Source organism: Gymnoscopelus microlampas (assembly GCF_963454915.1).
Source record: "Gymnoscopelus microlampas genome assembly, chromosome: 3".
NCBI classification, from domain to species: Eukaryota; Metazoa; Chordata; class Actinopteri; order Myctophiformes; family Myctophidae; genus Gymnoscopelus; species Gymnoscopelus microlampas.
The window spans coordinates 6,967,778-6,989,958 of record NC_139940.1 but is presented as its reverse complement, the minus strand read 5'-3'; the positions used below and the strand labels follow the sequence as shown (position 1 = coordinate 6,989,958).

At 41.3% G+C, this 22,181-nt stretch overlaps 1 protein-coding gene across 6 annotated transcripts; it reads right to left on the bottom strand.

Annotated features, from left to right (window-relative positions):
• Positions 1 to 491: 491 nt before the first annotated feature.
• khdc4 (KH domain containing 4, pre-mRNA splicing factor) lies at positions 492 to 21,264 on the bottom strand. Of its 6 annotated transcripts, none has more exons than XM_084047682.1 (15): positions 21,107 to 21,264; positions 16,612 to 16,798; positions 15,916 to 15,954; positions 14,989 to 15,108; positions 13,272 to 13,351; positions 12,938 to 12,990; positions 11,820 to 12,016; positions 10,538 to 10,749; positions 9,870 to 9,930; positions 9,082 to 9,139; positions 6,998 to 7,203; positions 4,559 to 4,708; positions 2,984 to 3,093; positions 2,121 to 2,203; positions 492 to 1,092 (listed from the first exon to the last, which is right to left on the bottom strand). In XM_084047682.1, the coding sequence occupies exons 1-15, from the start codon at positions 21,133 to 21,135 to the stop codon at positions 839 to 841; spliced, it is 1,839 nt and encodes a 612-aa protein (XP_083903808.1). In that variant the 5' UTR covers positions 21,136 to 21,264; the 3' UTR covers positions 492 to 838. The 6 variants fall into 6 exon arrangements, 5 of the variants coding, with proteins under 5 accessions (XP_083903808.1, XP_083903809.1, XP_083903807.1 ...); XM_084047681.1 differs by having other exon boundaries at positions 493 to 1,092; positions 2,121 to 2,206; XR_014600041.1 differs by having other exon boundaries at positions 1,031 to 1,092; positions 2,121 to 2,206; positions 2,984 to 3,065.
• Positions 21,265 to 22,181: the final 917 nt, after the last annotated feature.

Here is a 22,181-nt window from a genome sequence, read left to right as displayed (position 1 = left end):
CAGCGGTTCTCAAACTTTTTCATGTCAAGGACCCCCAAAGTGATATGTATTTGGCCGTGGACCCCCCCATCTGTTCCAGGGACCCCCAGAAGCAAAGATTGGAGTTACAAATGTTCCCTTTAAAAATATATATTCAAAAGGTTTGCACAAATTTTCACGAATAAAAAAAAAATAGCAGATCTACAAGCTCATAGCCCTTCCAGCTCCAGACCTGCCCAGCTGGGAGGAGGCCAACGGGGCAGGCCGAGAACCAGGTGGAGGGATCACCTCCAGGCTGGCCTTAGGATCCCTCAGTCAGAGTAGGCTGGTTCACCAATAAACAATACTGGAATATTCAGAAAATATCAATGAATCACAAAAATATGACACACACTGCTTCATAAAAATTATCAATTTAAAAAAAGTTAAAATAAAGAAAAACCTAAATAGCACTTTTTGAATTATAAATCTTCCTTATAATCATTACATGAACAATTAATACAGACAAACCAGACCATGACAGAGATTAAAATGCAGCAATAAGTTACGTTTATTTCACAAAATTCAGTCTTCTACATAGAAGTCCAATCTGATCTGTACAAAAAGACTACATGACAGTTAAGGAAATGGAGAGGTTCTAGAGAAGGAAAAGAACAGATGTACAACATCATGTTATATTTATTTTAGTTTTTTGCGCTTCCTTTATCCGGAAAGGTTCATCATTCCAAACTAAACTGAAACCAGCTTTAAAAATCAAAAGTTTAAGAGGTTCACAAAATGTGTGTTGAGAATACAGAGAGGTGTTGAGACCATTTCTAATGTGACCCCCCGCCAAATGTCACTGGGTTCATTCCGCTCATCAGGGTGCCATCCAGAAAGGCATGGGCTGCGGCTGCTGCTGCTGGGGGGGGTGTGTTTTGGGGCGGGGGTGCGGTGGAGGCGGGGGGCAGCGGTAGCCTGGGGTCCAGGCTGAGGAAGAGGTGGGGGGAGGAGGGGGGTTGAGCCCCCCGGGTGGGTTACCTGACCCCCCCACCGCTAAGAGATCCTCCTCTTCGTCAGACGAGTCTCCGGTGTACGCGACCAGGCCGGCCTTCATCCTCTTTGCTGACGGCTCTGCGAGGAGGAGAGAGAAAGAGAGAGAAGGAGAGAGAGAGAGAGAGATGGGGGGAGACAAAAAGAAACAGACAACAACAAAAGAAAGAGAACAGAGCATGGTGGTGTGGGAGAAACGGGTTTCGTTAACGGTCAACATTCAAACGTTAATTAAATGTCACAAGGAGAGCAGCCATTGGTCGGTATAGGGGCCGTCCAATGGGAGTGGCAGGATGGCATCACATGGGCACCCCAGCCAGCATCGGTCACGCCCCCACAGAGACATGGAAGAGAAGAGAAAACACAGAAGAAAGAGAAAAACACAAGAACAGGAGAGAGCGTGGTTAGTGAGGAAAGAATACACAACCACAGACACTCCACACTGATGATGTCATCAGAGAGGACGGTACGGTAGGGGAGGAGGGGGTCCGACGGAAACCAAAGTCAAGGTCCTATTTTGTCCCGTTTTTCAATTAACCAGAATAACAGAAACATTAGTAATGATAGTGTCACTTTTTTTCCATTTTGTTTACCTATTCTTTTTAATGCAGCATTGTGTGATTTGGTTTATTTTATTCATAGTGTAGTATGGTAGAACTTTATATTTGATCTCATTAGAATCGTATGACTTCATTTATTTGTAATAGCTGTAATGCTGGATAGCTTGTTTGGATAACAATCCAGTCTAATCAATTGCATAGAATTTAAAAAAATGATGTTATATTGTTTTGAGTTATACGCTTTTTTTTATTACTTGTATGCAACTACCCGATGAGTCATAGATTACATACATATTTACAACTACCAGTATATTAATATTATTACGAGTATATTTACAACTATGAATAGATTCATATTACCAGCATATTCATATATTTTTACAACAACCTAACTGGAGGTGTGATTTTGTTTTTGTGTTTTCCAAAGGTTATACAAATAATGAAGTTGATGGTTATGAAAGGCTAATGGACTAAGGAACTCTGTCTATGAACTCTGTCTGCGGTCGTTTGAGTCAGAGGTCAGACAAGGCCGTGACATGAGGCCCTTACCCAGAGGGCTTTGCAGCACTCTCCTGTCCTCCATCTTGGGTCTCACTCCTCCACTTACAGGGATGGGTGGAAGCATCAGCTGCCTACTGGAGGAGGAGGGAGAGAGAGAGAGAGAGAGACAGGGAGATAGTTGAAACCATTACTTGATAACGGTTTTTGATACTTTTGTTTTGTAAATCCATTTGAAGAAAAAGATGACATTACAAATGAATTATGAAGCATTTATAAACCTTAATTGAAGAAAACTAAATAAATTCACAGGGAGATGTTTAACTATTTGACTGCCAGAGTATTTTCATAATGTACTCACCCAGTGCCAAGCGATTTTCGAGCGATTTTCGTGTTTTAGTAGTTTTAAAGTTGTCATAAATAGTTTACATCCATATTTATCGATCGATTCACTGTGTGTTTCCGGAGCAGGAGTCTCTGACTATTGCTCCGGAAGCAAAACATTGCATCCGGAGCTAGTGTCCCCTTCGCTACAGCCGGTTGGAAACACGCGTCTAGTAATCCATTATTTCCGTATCCGTTTGTGCTACAGTTTTACTGCTCCCTTCGGATTCAAGATCAGACCGTGACGGTCTATAAAACAACATTAAGTAAAAACTCGGGATTTCTCGTTCTGGCACTGAGGGCATTCAGAAAAAACTCGGGATATCTCGGGGCTTGGCACAGAGAGTTAAATGTGACAGCAGTAGAGAAAGGTAAATACAGGAAAAACCCAGAAAGAAATGGAGGGTTGACGGGTGTTGACTGTTACCTGCTAAAATCCCAGTCATAAAAACAAAATGATGACTAAAATTGCTCCTGTGTGTTGTGGCTTCTATAATTGTATTATTATCATAACATCATTATGAACTAACCTGTCCCTCTCACTCGGTGTGCCAGAGGAACTCTGTGTCGGGGGTCCTGAGGTCTCAGGGCTGTCCACTGGGAAGCCTGCACCTAAATGAGTCATATGAATGGGTCCATGCTATGAGCAGAAAGACACACAGGCAGGATTAGCACACAACACTATCTATGCATATGAATAAACCAACCTAATGTTTGATAAAACTACATCCACTTATTAAAGTCATTATGCACTGAATAAACCAGCCTAATGTTTGATAACACAACATCCACTTATTAAAGTCATTATGCACTGAATAAACCAGCCTAATGTTTGATAACACTACATCCCCTTATTAAAGTCATTATGCACTGAATATACCAGCCTAATGTTTGATAACACTACATCCACTTATTAAAGTCATTATGCACTGAATAAACCAACCTAATGTTTGATAACACTACATCCCCTTATTAAAGTCATTATGTACTGAATATACCAGCCTAATGTTTGATAACACAACATCCACTTATTAAAGTCATTATGCACTGAATAAACCAACCTAATGCTTGATAACAACACAACATCGACATATCAAAGTAATTGTTGCAAAAACAAATGATTTGTTCCTGAAACTTCCAGATTGTAGAGCTGTTAATCAGCAGTGTAACCCTGGTAACCAAGTCTACAACATTACGTCTCTATTGGAGGAAGAATGACACAGGGTTTAACTGTAGACGAGACACAACCAATAGAGAGAGGAGGAGGAGGAGGAGGGGAAAGTGCAGGAAAGAACAATATGAAGAGTTTCTTTCTAAATCAGAGATTCGCCTTTTAATACAAACCCAGACACATCTATAACATTATGACCATCATTAAGCTACTGGTAAGAATCCATCTACCCACCATTACCAGTTAGACACCTTTCTTAGCTTATCAAATGATTAAAGTTACAAAAGTATTACACATTTTTACAAACTTTCCTGAAGTTAGGGATCTTATTGATAGAATAAAAAGGACCAGGAAACATACTAAAGTAATAAACCAACCAACACATTACTTAAATAAATGTTTGCTTAAAAGGATCACTTCACCCATTTTCAACACATGTTCATTCAATTGGTCCTCACTAATTAATGCTCATCACAAAATGGTACCGTTTCCTTTCACTCACTCTGTGTCTCAGAGGAGGGCTGTGGAATCCTGCCTACCAGTGACATCATCGGTAGGCAGGTTTTGTCATATCAAACAATGTAGATTTTTTTGTCAATGCAAGAACAATGGCTTCTACTTCAGCATGCTAACTGTCTGGAAGAGAAAGGCTGTACTTTCTATTAGCTTGGAATCCCTATCGATGATGTCACTGGTAGACATGTTTCTGAACTGTCAACAGCCCACCAATGAGAGGCAGAATGAGTCGACGGAAATTGTGCCATTGAATAATGAGCATTAGTGAGGACCGATTATATGAATACATAAGGTTGAGAATAGGTGAAGTGCACCTTTAAGTGAAGCAGAGTGTGTATGTACTGTTTTGGAAGTCAACTCTTCGTATAGACAGTGAGAAAAGGTCAGATCTGAGCTGAGGTCAGACGCTGATGATCACCTGATATCCCAGAAGTCCACTGTCCTTCTCATCGTCAACTTCCTCTTTGAAGCGTCTCTTTTGAGTGGCTAGGGCTGTTGGAGGCGGGGCTTTGGGCGGGACCGGAAGTACAGGAGCAGACGGTGGGAAGGGAACAGGAGGAGGAAGAGTCTGACGAGAGAAACGGTGTAATTAAACTCTTCTGACAGGAACACAGCTTCTTTGTAACACAGGTGATGTACAGCCAGTCAGTAATAACATCAAATAATAATAACTTGAATTTATATAGCGCCTTTCATGAAACCCAAGGACACATCATTGCCTGACAGCAGCCCTCAATAACAACCACGTATTAAGAGATTATTATTGTATATATACACAATAGGTGTGATTTTGCTCACGGCGGATAGCAAAAATAGCCGATGTACAGCAAGCTCACAACGTATCACCCATGAGAAACGTTCTGAGTGTGTCGATCTGCTAGTTTCACGATAACAATAAAAGATTTAGTTAGAAAATCCACTACTGAAAATAGCTTGAACTAGCTCCTCGGAGCACAGGTCTCCGCCAGTACTGTTCCTGATTAATCCTGTCTTACCTCACTTCAAAAGATATAAATGATCTTTTGAAGTGACACACCTATTTAGGTCTCTATTTCATCATGCGTCTCGCTAGCCAATCAAAGCACACCCTTTCAACATATTGTCACGTGTCACGTGAAGCTTGACCAATGTTAGCTTGGTGGACACACGGAAGGACGAGAACGAAAACATAGTCTCCTGGCGGAGACAAAAAGAGCAGTGAGTTATGAGCAGTGAGTTATGGGTTATACTGGGCAACTAGGGCAGGTGTCAGCAATCTGCACTTACACAGAGGAGCTTCATGTGTGGCTTTTCAATGTTTTCTGATTATCGACATGATAGCGTTTGTTCATGAGAAGTCCCCTATTCCTTAAGTTCCAGTGAAATATCGATATTATCACGCTAATAGCATAAGACTACTTTAGCCCCGTTTCATGTTCCGAGTTTATGACACTGAGGTCTCGTCTCATTTCAATTTAAAGCTGCAATCCATAATTTGGTCCATCCTCACTTGGTCAGGGAAGATATTGTGCATCAGAGTTTCCGGCAGGACTACTACAACAGCAGATGTACTAGTTACACTGTACAGACACTCTTCCATTACAGATTGGTTAAAATGTTTTATTCATTCAAATACGTTCTGGATTGCAGCTTTAATACTTTATTTCAATGAAAATAATTAAAGGTAAGCTCAAACGGTTCATGGTCCATTGAGACATTGCTAAAATGTGATCGCTAAATGTACCCAAACTGGATGCATCTTAACATTGTTCTGAGCTTTGCAACTAAAAATGTCTAAGGGCAGAATCAGAATCAGGTTTATTGTCACATCACAGGTTTACAAGGTAAAAAAGTGGTTAAAATTCGTTTTGGCAGCTACACACTGTAGGACTTTTAAAGTGGTCGGGAGTCATCTGATTGTTAAGCATTTCACACTACAGGAGTCTCTTTCTTGAAATCGGCTGTCATATATCGTTGTGCTTTTCACTACAAGATTGATTAGGGATCACACACTGCAAGAGTTCCCTAGGATGTGATCCAGACCCGATATACATACATTTATTTTTATTCCAATTCATTTTAACCGACATCTCAAGAAAACGTGCAAGGCTCCTGTGATATATGCTCGAGACCGGACGCTATTGATTGTCATTTTGTCAATTCATTAACCATTTCTCTGCAAGTCTATCTCTCTCTCTCGGGAATACACATGACCTTTTTTTGGCAAACTATCCATATATCTGTCTGTTAAAACACACACACACACACACACACACACACACACACACACACCTCGGACTCTCCTGGCACTGTTCAGTCGGCGACAGAGACAAATAGATAGATCTAGAAACGCTCGGGAAGGCATAGCCGAGCCCTATTATTGCGGCCAGACCCTCTCGCAGAGCCTTTCAAACACAGCGAGCAAAAGCTCAGCAATCAAAGCCCGATCTGCGCCAGATCGGGGGTTCTGTCGGCGAGTGCCAAAAAAGGTCCCCGACAGCATAATCGGAGCAAATATCCTGCAGTGTGTACTAGCCCTTAGTGTATACAAATATATAAAATAGCATTTGGACCAGCCATAACATACAAACATACAGGATATCGTCTCTGTCAGGTGGAAACCTCATATGTCCAAAACTATTACTTTTCAGTATTCAAATAAAAAAAATTGCAAAAGCAGCAGATCTACAAGCTCCAAACGTGTCGCTTCGCCCTGCGCTTCGAGCTTGTGGATCTTCTACTTTTGATGCTTTTGTGTGACACTGTAGTATGATCAAGTAGAGCGTTAATTTATGGGGAAAAAACACAAAACGTTAGAATATGGAGATAAGAGGTTTCTGCCCGACAACAACGATACAGTAAAATAACTAGGTCTTACCTGTGGAAGGGCAGCGGCTGGGATAGGAGGGACCGGGAGGGGGTACTGGGGCGGGAGGGGAGGGGGAACAGAGTAAGGGGGAGGGGGGGCAGGTTGGGGTTGTGTAGGGGGAGGAGGGGGCATGGGGAACCCTGGCTGGTAGCCAGCAGGGGGGTAGTATGGAGGCTGGGGGGGCATCCCGTTTAACACCGGGGGCTGCATGAACCCTGAGGAGGAAGATGAGGAAGACGATGAAAGGTTGCTCTCGAGGGTCCCCATTAACCAATAACAAGCTCATGTTCATCAGGCTTAAGGCGTAGGCATGGTATGGTAATCACTTACCATACCTTTAAAGAAAATACATTTTTCGGTAGGTGTCAAAATCTCAGCCATTCAGGAGAAAGTACCCATTTTTAAACTTCATTTGTATAGTGTTCCAGTTCCAATTTTGTCTAATCATTTCTTAGTGTCATCACGTCCAATCTCACTTGTTTAATCTATATCCTGATTGAGTTCTCTGTCCTGGTTGGACAAAAATTGGAAATGAAACTGAAACTGAAACGAAAATGCATTTTCTGTTTAATAAAGAGGTGGAGAGACAAGGAGACTCCTAATACTGAACAAACACTCTATAGCAATGAGTACTATCAGAATATAGAGCTATTTAACACTTATTTTAACCAAAGTAAATCACTTACCCTACCTTTAAGTATTAACTTATTAAATATGTCAGTCATTTCTTTGTATATTTAGGTTATTTGTCATATCTGCCCTGTGCAATTTCAAAGCCAAACGGGAATTAAAAAAATATTCATATGCTCCAGTGTTCCACGACAAAACCACAATTAATCGTTGATCGTAATTATTTGTGTGACTATTAATCGTCATGTAAAATGTCACAATCGTGACAGCCCTATTAATGTAAGACCTGGAACGCATCTGTGTCACTTTAGATTTCTTTGGCTATTCAAAAATAGCAGATATACAAGCTCATAGCGCGGCACCAAGTGCCGCGCTGTGAGCTTGTAGATCTGCAATTTTTGAAAAATCGTGAAAACAATTTTCTTTGATTTTTTTTTTCTTCCAAATACTGTTTTTTTTTTTTTAAGAATCACCTCATGTCTTAATGGATTAAGGCGGCACTTCATAAAAGAGTAGAGTACAATATTATGCATCATGCAAATATCTGACATAACACTCTCCAATTTGTGTCAAGAGCTAACCCAGGGTTTCTCCTGCATAGAGGAATTTTGAACTCCCTTTAAATAGTTATTTAGGAAGACACACAGCACTCTTGTTAACACATTGACTGCCTAGATCGAGTTAACTCGATATTAGCTTTTCATCACTTGCCTTTTTTTTTTTTTTTTTTTTGACCCAAAGACCAAGGAGATATGAATTTTCGAAGATCTTTACTCTCATCCACTTCCTTGTTAACTTAAAACTTTAAAATTTTGTATCTCGGCTCCTGAGTACTTTTTTTTTTTTTCATTGAAAAATCTCTGGCATGAATAACAATAGGCAGTGAAAATAATTCAGGCAGTCAATGTGTTAAGACCAGAGAAAGGCAAGAGACCAAATAAGAGAAATACTAGAGCAACAAAGTCTCAAAGTGGGGTCCAGCAGGGAACCTTGTGGTTCCTTGAGGGGGTTCCGAATGGACCCTTACAGGTCTGTGAATCTTACGGGTTCCGTTTGGTTCCATCTTTCTAAGACAGGGGTCTTCAACAGGGGGTCCGGGACCCCTAGGGGGTCCTCAGAGTTACTACAGGGGGTCCGCCAAATCTTTGTGTGTTATCTTTTTTTGTTTACCTTAACCACTTGAACCCTAGCCTCCCTTTTCTGAGGAGGACTTTAGCCAAAAATAGCAGATCTACAAGCTCACAACGCCTCACGCTGCGAGGCGTTGTGAGCTTGTAGATCGGCTATTTTTGGGCTGAAAACGTTGAAGACCCCTGGTCTACGAGTTATGGAGGTCCTTGAAATTAAAGACTGAGAACGTCTGGACGAGAGAGAGAGCTCAGACAGGAGAGAGAACAGACATCACCGGACACAAGCGAGACCCAGACCACAGACACATACTAGAGAGAGACCAGCGTCTGTACCTTGTGGTGGCATCATTGGACTCATCTGACTGAGGAAGCGTGAATACTCTGCATGGACCTGGAGAGACCACATTTAAAATCAAAACATGACAGTCATTTAGCAGACGCTTTTATCCAAAGCGACTCTGCATCCAAAGCATTCTCTTCTGAAACAAGCAACTAAGAGTATACCTAGCGCTCAGGTAAAAGTGCAATATATCAGCTGGCTACTTTCATAAACAGATGAGACACATAGGAAAATCAAATAAGTGTATCAAATAAACGAGATCCAATAAAACAAGAGCTTGTACAAATAATTAAGCTTCATTGAAACAAGTGTGAATGTAAGAGTGTGTTCACCATAGTTTAGCTTTTTGAGGGGTCTATCAGGGTGAAACATGTGACAGTCCAGTAAGAGGCTCCTGTTACCAGCTTGTTAACAGAGTCTGGATTCTGAGATCAGTCAGAGGACTTTTGTCTGCTATTTTAACATTTATTCGGCGGTGCAGACAGTGTAGGAGAGACAGACAGTAGGGAAGCTGAGAGGGAGACAGTCTAGGAAAGGCCGTAGGAAAGCTGAGAGTTGTGACTAAGCTTTAAGTCAATGTAGCTCCAGATGATCGGGGTTCACGTCTGTGTCATTACACCCAACACAGTGGGTGTAATGAATGCCTGTCTGTCACAGTGATAACTGGGGACAGTTTATATCCGATTTGCATTTTTTCTAATTATCTCTCCTCTGAATCATCTTCCAGTTTGAATGTGTGAGTGAAAGAGAGAGAGCTAGATAGCTTCATTATAATCCTCACCGTCTGTAGCAGGTTCTCACACAGAGTCTTAGCTGCTGCCAGTCCTTCAGGTTTAGGATGACTGTGGGGGAGAAAAAAACAAGCCCTCAAGCACTGATGTAACATTTAAATGCATTAAAATAATCTTAAGTTTAACTGCTAACTACCGTCCTCTTATAACCAACCTAAAACCTGACACATACAAATTGTATTGATAAATACAGACCTGTTGGTAGATGTACATACTGTAAGTTTAAAGTCATACTGTGTAGCGTTTATTTTAGGCTTTTTGGTGACAGCTCCGTTGTCATTATAATGCTTGTCATCAATACCCACCTGATATAGAGGTACATTAGTTCTCAAATTCTACCCGAACCCGACCGGGCCCGACCCGACCCGACATTTTCGGGCCGAGCCGGGCCTCAAAAGTATGCTAATTGGTCGGGCCGAGCCTCGGGCTCCATGAAAAAAAAAATGTATATATTTTTTAATGTTTTTTTTAAATAATAATAATAATAGATAAATACACATTCAGAACAGAAAAAAAAATCTTATTTTTTCCCCCCTCAGGTTTTTTCGGGCTTTCGGGCCTAACATGATGGTAATAGTCGGGTTCGGGCCGAGCCTCGGGCCCAGTTAGGGCCGAGCCTTAATTTTCAGGCCCGTTGAGAACTCTAGTCAATACCCACCTGATATAGATGTACATGGGCTCGAAGGCCTCTCGTCCAGAGGTTGGTTCCAGACATCCAGAGCCTCTCCCCCTCAGGAAGACTTTGGCTCCGGTCTCAGCCTGGATGTGCTGCAGGTACGAGCAGCCTGGTCCCTCCACGCCTTCCTTCACAACAAACCCTGGGATGGCGTGTTCCAAACCCACAAACAGCTTGTCCTGAACGTAATGCATCTGGCGGACACAGAACACACACACGTTTGCTCCAGTGTTCATGAAGACACATTTGGAGTGAGTGATTTAGATGTGCAATAGAGATTTGAGACAAAGCCGAATTGCGGATTTACAATGGCTCTTTAGTCTTTTCGCATTAATCTAATAACCCTTTATATTCCAGGCACACAGACCAACACACACACAGACCCTCTTAGAAACAACTAGCCTACAGCAGAGCTATGCCATAAAACACATTCTAAAAGTTAACTATCAATTTAATAATATTAAAAAATATATATATTGTGAATATTTAAACCTCATTTCATGTTTAAAAGGGAGCACTAAGCAATTTTTGGGATCGCCCAAAAATGTATTATACTGTATATAGAATTGCATACCCTGCCTAACCAAAGTGCAGTAACTACGTTTTTGGACACCGACTTATTTGTGTATCCCGAAGTTCAAATTAGCTTTTGTGATTTTGGGGGATAAACAATTACCTCAAGAACAGATGTACAATTAGTGTAATATCACTTATATGCCGATATCTCATTTGTCTGACCAGTTGAATCACTTTTAAACTTTTATTCAGTGATTTTTTTTCTCGTCGTTACTGCACTTTGGCTTGGCAGGGCACTGCTTAACAAGAGGTTTTTAACTCAAATGGAAATAACTCGCCTTCCCAAACAGCACCAGATTTTGACATGTGGGGGACCCTGGGTAGGATATATTAAAGTAAATAAAAAGGAGTTCTTGAGTTCTTACTGTATGGTGTGTGTGTGATATGAAATGTGAGCTTACCATAATCACAGTAATCCTTAATCATATACCATCATATTCAAACAAAATCACTGTATTTTATTAGATATTATATTGATATTATAGCTATTTTCTCCAGCTCCATGTGGTGCATGAACCCCCCCACCACTATGGTGTGGGCTGGGGTCTATGATGGACCCACCACGCACACTAGTGGTGGTCCCCAGGTTGCTCTTAGTCAGGACGGTGGTCCCTGGGGTCAAAATCAGTTGAAAAGCCCTGAAATAAAGCATGCTAAGTGCTAAACATGAACACAAACAGGTTCTCACTCCAGAGTGGACGTGTGGTTTATGGTGTGAGATGTGAGGCATGGAGGTGAGCGGAGGCATGGAGGAGCTGATGGGAGGAGTGCTGTGCTGCTGGACGGCCATCATGCCTCCGCTGGGAGAGAACGGCGAGGAGGAGGAGGCTGTGGCTGCCTTCACCACCCCGTTGGTTATGATCTCCTTTATTCTGTTTACTGCTTCTGGAGAGCGCAAAAAGTCATAAAATATATTAATAATACATAATACATAGATTTAAAATCAAATAAACTTCATAAAAAGTATTTATAATAATAATAATGCATATAATTTATATGCGGTTAAAATCTAAGAATATAGAAAGATAGACGCTCGGGTGGTGCAGGTGTAAACGTCCTGTCTACCACCACGAGGTCTAAAGGTTGTGACAGACGGGAAGCGGTCCACGTGGGCATTACCGCTCGGATCAGCGGTGATCGCCATTTTGTCCTCCTGCGTGGTGTGGGGGAAAAGGAAAGCTCACCACAATCCAGCTCTTGCCGCCCGCGCGTGCACAAACGAGCATTTCACGGGACCGCACCCGCCTGCCTCACCGCCCCTCAGCCCGTCCCAAATAATCGCCCGCCTCTCACTTGAAAATGAATTACATAGGCGCGTTGGCCGCTTCCCGTCTGAAATGACCTTAAGAGTGTGAATCCACCACAGTGTTTCCACCAAGGCCGAGCATCCAATACGAACACAATTGGCCGTGTTCGGGGGAGGAAAGGTTGTGAATTGGCTATTTTCACAAATGTATTAAAGTATGAAATAGGGCTTAACAATAAAACCCTATATACAGTTCACCGGGGTCCTTCGGTTCTCTATACATCATCAAATCTCATACAGGAAAAAAATAGCAGATCTACAAACTCACCGGTGCGTGGTGAGCTTGTAGGTCTGCTATTTTATTTCCAAATGTGGTTATGTGGTTACTTTTCATTTGGCAGTAGTAAATATAAATAAAAAGGTTCACAGAGTGATAACACGTGTTATTAGAGGTTGCTTTGCACCAGCATTCATAAAGGTGTGACTTGACATTCTGATTTGCCTTGAACACAAAACGTTTGAAAACCACTGGTGCAGATTGATGTAGGAGAGGTACTTACTGTCCACTAGTTGTCTGGTCTGTCCCTGGACATGCAGGTACAGAGGTCTGTCCCTGTGGAGGCAGACAACATTAAACACTTTAACTCTGGTGTACCAATGTTTGGCATGTCAACATAGGCATACCATCTTTTTAGTGAAAATGTCTTATTTAGTGAGCTTGAGCTTGCTTATTTTCGCTGTATGAACACTGTCCTATGGCAACGTATAAAATATCACCAGAGAACTATGAAGACCACAGGTCTATGTGTTCTTCATAGTTGCTTAGTACCTCTGTGGCTGTGCTGCGTGGTTGCACGGGTGTAATAAGACAGGATCACAATATAAAGGACTCACCCTGACAGCGCTTTGCCCTTCTCCTCTGAGGCCATGTAGCGCCCCCTGGTGGACACGGCAGCGCCACTCACTTTACTGATCTGCACAAAGACCAGTGAAACACAGACTTTACTAAAACTGTCCAGAAACATCAGAAGTATCTAAGTATATTTAAATGTCCAATATGACTTCATTTTACAATATGGAACAAAGACAAGCGAAACAAATGGCATGATCCATCGCTAAACACATCAATTATTTCCATTACTAACATTTTATTCAATACATTTTCTGCCATTCGATTAATCAGCTATGTGTTGAATTGTTGCACTCCTTCAGTGATGTTTAATTTACGCTCCTCTGTCTGACAACGGCGTTGTGCACAAAACAGCCGATCTACAAGCTCAGAATGCGTCGCATTATGAAAAAAATATTAATATCCACTCAGGGTGAAGTGTTGACAATTTATTGAAGAAGATTCAAGCATGAAAACAGAATTTCAGCACCATAGCCACAGGCCAGGAGGCCCGGGCTCCACACACCACTCTAGCCCCCAGCCGGTCAAAAGCACCCGGAGCACCAATCTCAGAACCTTCTTATAGTTGTCCACTCTAACTAGTGGTGGGAAAAAAAAGTTCATTTCAGTGAACGAACGATTTCGTTCACGTTCACGGCAATGATTCATTCACGTTCTCGTTCAGTAGCGCTATCTAGTGTTCAAAATTTACTCGAGTAAAAGTACAAAAGTATTGGCATCAAAATATACTTAAAGAACCAAAAGTAAAAGTGCTAACATATTTGAAAATAGCAGATCTACAAGCTCACAACGCATCGCGATGCGACGCGTTGTGAGCTTGTAGATCTGCTATTTTCAAATAGCCTAGGTATAAAATAAGGCTAAAGTGGTTAATGTATGTTTTATAATGTGTGTAAAACACCATCGCGGGAGCGTTTTTTTTACATCGCACGTGAACGTAACAGTTTCAGAAAGTGAACGAGCTCGTTCGCGCTCACGGCAAATTAACTAGTTATTTTGAACGAATCGATCATGAACGACACATTACTAACTCTAACAAAGATGCTGCCCTTGAATGGTCATATTCTTTGTACAGGCATGTTACACTTATTGACAACATTAATGGTATTACTGAACCAGCTAGAAAGACAATAGTAGAGCGGAAATAGACCTTGGAGCAGTTGTTGACTAGACCCTAATGACAGCAACAGAAGCTTGTTACAAGACTGCCTGCTGTGCGGTTAACCTCTATGGTCCAAATACAATTAAATAGAACAGAAATTATTTTGACACAGATTGCCATTAGAAAAATTCTATTACATCCGCGACATGCTGCGAGCTTGTAGATCGGAAATTTTCGCCGCACGACACATCACACTTAAAATGAGCAGTTGAGTTGACCCAAAAAATGTACACCGCATGAAGCCTTGAATTCATGGAGATGTTTTTGTCACGTTCCTAAGCCAATAATTTGATGGCGGAGACTCAATTGAGTCAATTGAGTCTAGTAGTCTACCGAGTCTCCTACTGACCGATGACCAGGTCATCATATTATTGGCTTAGAAATGCAACAAAAACTAAAGAATCTCCATGAATTCAAGGCTTCATGGGGGTGTGTAATTGATAGAAAATAAATATTTATTTGGGTGAACTACTCGTTTAAGTGTTCCTGTTCTGACACTTGATGTGATCAAACTGTGTGAGTGTTGCACTGTGCATGACCTCGTCCTGCGTCTGTCCTCGGGTCAGAAGGTTACGACAGGTCAGAGGAACGTCGTTGATCTCCACCTCGGCCACCACCAGGTCGTCTTTGGCTTTGTTTGGAGCCTGAGCTCCTAGGACCTGGAGGACACAGAGAGAGAGAGAGGCATCACAGGTTCAAACCCCACATCAATGCAATGTAGAGGTACTCTGTTACAAGTAAAAGTCCGGAAATCAACATTTACTTGAGTAAAAGTACAAAAGTATTGGCATCAAAATATACCTAAAGTACCAAAAGTAAAAGTACTAAAATGTTTGAAAATAGCAGATCCACAAGCTCACAACACGTCGCGATGTGACGCGTTGTGAGCTTGTAGATCTGCTATTTTCAAATAGCCTATGTATAAAATAGGGCTAAAGTGGTTTTAATGTATGTTTTATAATGTAATAATTTATAACTGCAAAGTAACTAAAGTTATCAAATAATTGTAGTTGAGTAAAAGTACAATATTTGCCGCTGAGATGTAGTGGAGTAGAAAGTACTGACAATTGGAAATACTCCAGTAAAGTAAAAGTACCTCAAAAGTGTACTTAAGTACAGTACTTGAGTAAATGAACTTAGTTACTTTCCACCACTGGCGATGTGGTTTCCATAAATCACTGAACCCAGCCGGCACAGAGCATCATCACACCCCTAATAGTATATATCAGGGGTGATGCAACTTTGATGATGTAGAGGGTAGGGGTGGGACGATAGCGATATATCGTCCCACCCCTAATAGCAAAAATAGCAGATCTACAAGTAGCTTGTAGATCTGCTATTTTTGAATTGGAATCCAGAACTTTTTTTTGTGCTATTTTTGAAGGTGTGACTAGCTATGCTGTGCTAGCTAGCTAGTATGTTGACAGCAGTGCTTGTTAGACTCGGGCGGCCGTTTCAACACTCACCCGCCGTTCTGCGTTCCTCCAATTTTTTTGATTAGAATCCTGAAAAGTAACATTTTTATTTAATTTCAAATGCATTTAGTTATACTTAGGTTTATTTTATTTTTTTTGTTAAAAAGGTTCAAGTACTATAATCTGATAGTAATCATTGTTACAGAGCGTTTGTTCGGTCACAGGGGTCTCTCCAGCTCTTTAGTAAACAGAACACAGAACATTTTCAGGTAGGTGACACATTTTAAGCCAATCAGGAGAGAGCACTGAAAATGCATTTTCTGTTTAACCCTTTAAGACCTGAGGCGATTCTTTAAAACAATCTAAATCCTAGAGTTTTTTGGAAACAAAACTAAAACATTTTTTTTCCAAGATTTTTCAAAAATAGCAGATCTACAAGCTTGTATCAATGGGTTAATAAAGAGCTGGAGAGACATGGGAGACTCCTTTTACTGAACAAACACTCTATAGCAATGAGTGCTATCAGAATACAGAGCTATTTAACACTTATTTTAACTAAAGTAAATCACTTACCCTACCTTTATGAACTTAAATACAAATACATTGGACATAAAAAAGACAATATAATTGTAATACTAGTCATTAAGCTACTATAATATAGACTGAAGTAATTTAAAGCGGGTCATGTTTGCATGTTTGGAATTGTAACAGCTGAAATCAATAATATATCAGTATTCCCATATTGACCTGCGGGCCGATCTTGTCTGGGTGTCCGGGGGTCCCTATCTGTGAGGGTTTGAGTTTTCCTTTGGCCACCAGCATGGCATTGATCTTGGCTGCCACCGCCGCTGCTGCATCCAGCGCCCCGGTAGGCGCCTCCGCCTCCCCGGCACCACCCGTCCCTGGACCGGGCTGGTCCCATTTACTGCGGCGGCTAGGACACAAGCAAGACATTACAGAGAAACGCATTAGTCTGACTGTCTGGGACAATAAAACATTATTATCTCTAATGCACTGTTTCCCAAACAGTGGGTCGGGGCCCATGTTTGGGTCGCGGACCAATTTAACCCATTGAGACCTGAAGCCGATTCTACACGTCTCCTAAATCTCAACAGTATTCTGAAAAACGTATGTTTCTATATCAGTGGTGCTCAATCTTTTCCATGTCAAGGACCCCCAAAATTATATGTATTTGGCCGCGGACCCCCATCAAAATATTTTGTTCCAGGGACCCCCCAGAAGCAACGATTTGAGTTAAAAATGTTCGCTTTAAAAATATATATATTCAAAGATTTGCACACATTTTCAAGATTTTTCAAAAATAGCAGATCTACAAGCTCGTAGCGCGGCACTCGGTGCCACGCTATGAGCTTGTAGATCTGCTATTTTTTAATAGCCCAAAGTGTAAAACAATGCTTTTTTTAGCTCAAATCTAAAAATGACACAGTTCCAGGTCTTAATGGGTTAAAAAATGTGTCCGCGACCACGAGTGAATATTTTCCTTTTTTTTGTTTCCTAATTCCTACATTTAAAAATATATTATTACAAAAGATTTTAAAAAGTTTAAACAAAAGAAGAAATCCCAACTTTTCACAGCAACTAAAAACAATGTTTCAAAAGTATTTCATAAATAAAAATGTATAAAATTTATAATTTCCATAAACAAAATAAAAAAGGTTAAGAAGTAGTGAAAATAGCAGATCTATAAAGCTCACAATGCGTCGCTTCGCGTTAGTTTGGGGTCCCGGGGAAACTAAAAAGTGTGGGAACCACTGTGCTTCCAAACTCCAACACATAGAAACATCGCTGCAGGGAATTTGACAGAAAGTTGTTCATAAGATGACACCGGTGGATTTCTATCAAGCAAAGACTTGAAAGAGACAGAGATAGGTGAAATATTGGTGAGTATCTACGTACTGTAGATGCAGATAGCATTCATAGCTTCTAGGTTGCTTAGGCTATTATGGTCTACTGTCTGTCTGAATGGATGTTGTGTCTAATGTATAGTCTACTGTCTGAATGGATGTTGTGTCTAATGTATAGTCTACTGTCTGAATGGATGTTGTGTCTAATGTATAGTCTACTGTCTGAATGGATGTTGTGTCTAATCATTAGACACAACATCCATTCAGACAGTAGACTATACATTAGACTCTAATGTATAGTCTACTGCATAGATATTCAACTGGCGGCCCGCGGGCCACGTGCGGCCCGCGAGGAGCTTCCTTGTGGCCCCTGGCCATATTCCAAAAAAAAAATATATATATATATATATATATATATTTTTATTTTTTTTAATTTTCATAATTATTATCTATTTTAACTTTGATTTATGTTATCAAAGTTAAAACAGTACAAATTATTTATCCTTCATTAGTTCTTGAAAGGCCATCTTTCATTGGAACTTAACTTAGAACCTTAAATAGAACCGAATTAGACCGAATTAGACCCGAAAAAAGGTTGATTTATATTGGTCAAATAGAACCGAATTAGACCCGAATTAGACCCGAATTAGACGAATTAGACCCGAATTAGACCCCTGCCTAATCTAGTTGAATACCCCTGGTCTACTGTCTGAATGGATGTTCTGTCTAATGATTAGACACAACATCCATTCAGACAGTAGACTATACATTAGACTCTAATGTATAGTCTACTGTCTGAATGGATGTTGTGTCTAATGTAGTGGTCCACTGTCTGAATGGATGTTGTGTATAATGCAGGGGTCTTCAACGTTTTCATCCCAAGGACCCCCTAGCTGTGAGAGAGATGAAGCAGGGACCCCCCTCTATATTGTATAAAATTGTGTTTCAGATTCAACTTTTTTTGTTTACGTGGTCTGCTCTTTTTTCCCCTCTACACCTATACCTCTTTGCCAAAAATAGTTGATCTACAAGCTCACAACGCCTGCGAGGCGTTGTGAGCTTGTAGATCTGCTATTTTTTGGCTAAAGTTCTCATCAGAAAAGGGATGCTAGGGTTCAAGATGTTAAGGTACATAGATGTGTCTACTTGTATAGTCTACTGTCTGAATGGATGTTGTTGTACAGGATCTCCTCTCTGGTCAGTAGGAAGTCTAGGAACACACTGATGACTCTAACAGGAGCACTCATCCAATGACACTTTGACTATGCATGCACCTCATGGTACCATAGCACCACAAAAGGCCTTAAAAACAAGGCTCCAGACATCCCTAAACAAACTGGTAAGGTTGAGGTTACTACTTGGCCTTACTCACACCTACAACTCATTTAACCCCTGTTCACTTTGCTAGGGTGGGATGGCTCAGGGTAGAGGACAGAGAGAGTACCGCAACTTGCAATGGCCCTGGTCTACAAGATACACGACACCACAAAGACATCCATGTACCTGTCAGACTACTACCAACCTTGGGGGGGGGGCACAAACGGCGTAAAAAAAAAAAAAAGAAACGGCGAAGAACGCCGAAATGTAGATGCAGGGCAGCGTGCTACAACATTGAAACGCGCCGGTGAAGCGTTCGACCCCCCCCCCCCGTTGGTCCAAGCACCGGGCAACACGAAGTCTTAATCCGCCCCTGCCAACAGTCATGAAAGGTGTGAATCCTTACTTTCCTTCAAAACCGCTCTAAAAGAGCACTTACAGGTGTCTGTAATTCATACACGGCCCTTGTAAAGTCTATCACAAGAAATGACCCCCCCCCCCCCCCCCAAATGTTTACTGTACATATTTTTCTTTTTGATTACTACTCAATAATGTTTTTGCATATTTTGCATAACATTGTTTGTCTTTAGATGTTTCGATGAATTGAATACACAGGAGCCTAATGGAAACAAGCCATGGTGCTTTCATGGGTTTAATCCTTTTAGCATCCTTTTGTATGAAATGTGTACCTCTGGGCTATCTTTGCAAACTGTTAATTAAGTATTCAATCAATCAGTGTCTAATATTGTTCTACCTGCAGACTAATGCCTGCGTGACTTTGTAAAGTTAGAATGCTAATGTTAAACAAAATCACCTACGGTCACGTTGCCATGTCACGCAACGTAAAGTGCAAAAGTTTGACTTTAGTCAACACGGGGTCTTCAACACAGGGTCCGGGACCCCTAGGGCAGTGCTTCTCAAACGTTTTCATGTCAAGGACCCCCAAATTGAAATGTATTTGGCCGTGGACCCCCCATCTCAAATATTTTTGTTCCAGGGACCCCCGAGAAGCAAAGATTTGAGTTTCGAATGTTCGCTTAAAAAAAAAATACATATATAAAAATTATTCAAAGATTTGCACAAATTTCAAAAATATCAGATCTACAAGCTCATAGCTTGGCACTTGGTGCCGCGCTATGAGCTTGTAGATCTGATATTTTTGAATAGCTAAAATATAAAAGGTAACATTTTTTGTGATGCTATATTATCACATTTTGCTGGGGACCCCCTGGAACCCCACCAAGGACCCCTGGGGGTCCCCGGACCCCACTTTGAGAACCAAGGCCCTAGGGGGTCCTGAGAGATACTACAGGGGGTCCGCCAAATCTTTGTGTGATTTTCACATTAACCACTTCAAGCCAGCAGCATCCCTATTCTGAGGAGATCTTTAACCAAAAATAGCAGATCTACAAGCTTGTAGATCTGCTATTTTCGGCAAAGAGGTTTGGTGTAGAGGGAGGGGGGGGGGGAGCAGACCAAGTACAGAGTGAAAGGTCAAGTTTACTTAATATTGACGGTTTAAGTGGTCTATGACATTGGTTCTCAAAGGGTCCTTGAGGGAGTTCCAGGGGTCCCCAGCTAAATGATGGATAGGAACCAAATGGACCCTTATGGGTCTGTAACTCTGAGAGTGTACAAATGGAACCAAATGGACCCGTTTTTTTTTTGTACACTCTCAGAGTTTAATCAACATTGATTTTACAATATGAATTGGGGTCCCAGAGATAGAAGTGCCATTAAATGGGGGTCCACAGCCCTAATGCATGTCAAACTGGGGGGCTTATCTTTTCAAATGGGGGTCCGCGGGCTAATATAAGTGTCAATTTGGGGGTCCTTGACATGAAAAAGTTTGAGAACCACTGGTCTATGAAATCTAATGGGGGTCCCTGGATCGTCTCTCTCAGCCAAGGGGTCCTTATTGGCCTGAAAAACGTTACAGACCCCTGCTTTAGATAAATCACGTTACCTAATCATGTGAAGATAGCATGCTAACGTCAGGAAGCTAGCTAGCATGTTGACAGCAGTGCTTGTTAGACTCGGGCGGCCGTTTGAACACTCACCCGCCGTTCTGCGTTCCACCAAACGACATCAATGTCCCTCGATGTATAACTATATGCAGCGGATGGAGTTCAAAATGACTTCTTTTTTTTGTTTTAACGGCGCTGCTGTGCTTAGTATTAAGTTGCTGCTAGCTCGTCCTGCTAGCTGCTAGCCGCTGTTTATCTGATGCTAAACAACTTCCGGTTAAAACTTCTTGTTTACACGTCCGGAATAGTGAAACGCCGCGAGCTCCACATAGCGCCATCTGCAGGCTCGAAGGATTGGGGCGCGAGGCATTAACCGTTTCAACACAAAAAGTTGCAAAATGAAAACGTAAAAGCCCCTGCCACGGTGGCACCTCTTGATGTTTTGTGCTATTGACAGATAGGCTACGTACCAATATACTGTATTTTATGCATAGACTATGTGTTTTTGTCAATAAATACGTCAATCAATCAATAAATCAATCAAGAACTTCGTGGTTAAACTTCACACCTTGAAGTCTAACGGACTCATACTCATTGCTGCCCATGTTTAGGGTCCTCCTAGGCGAACAAAGTGCAAGGAAACAGGGCCCACTTGAAGGTTTTCAAGAGATGACCCGTTTTGTGTGTGTCATGTATTAGATGTTGTAATGTGAGTTCAGTGAATATGCATGTTGTATAATGTTTACATTGAACAACTGTGATTAACATTTTAACATAAAAGTCGCGTGACATTACCGATTTAACCTTTTGTTACAACACGCATTTCCTTTCATGAAATGTAGACTAGAGTTTGATAATATCACAATTAAAATAAAAATGTATGTTAACCACAACCACAAAATTAGCCGATCTACAAGCTTGTGGGCTTGTAAATCTGCTATTTCCACTATTTGTCGTACGACTGAATACAGTACAGGGCTTAAGTGGTTAAGAAAATGTCCCCCCTCTGTGTTTTCTTTACAGAAAATGCCACACACTGCTGTAGGCAGTGTAATTATTATGAAGATGCGAACTGATCTTATGTTCACATAGAAAAGATAGGCCACCCAGTAAAATCATCAGTACAATAAATCGCGTTACTTGGCTATGGGTAATAAATAGAAATCCA

Excerpts from the sequence above, each read along its gene's own strand:
- khdc4 (XM_084047681.1), bottom strand. The coding sequence starts at position 21,135 with ATGTCGTTTGGTGGAACGCAGAACGGCGG. Across the intron at positions 10,750-11,819 it reads AACCACACGTCCACTCTGGA|ATGCATTACGTTCAGGACAA; the intron begins GTGAGAACCTGT and ends TGTGTCCGCCAG. Across the intron at positions 7,204-9,081 it reads TCCAATGATGCCACCACAAG|GGTTCATGCAGCCCCCGGTG; the intron begins GTACAGACGCTG and ends CTTCCTCCTCAG.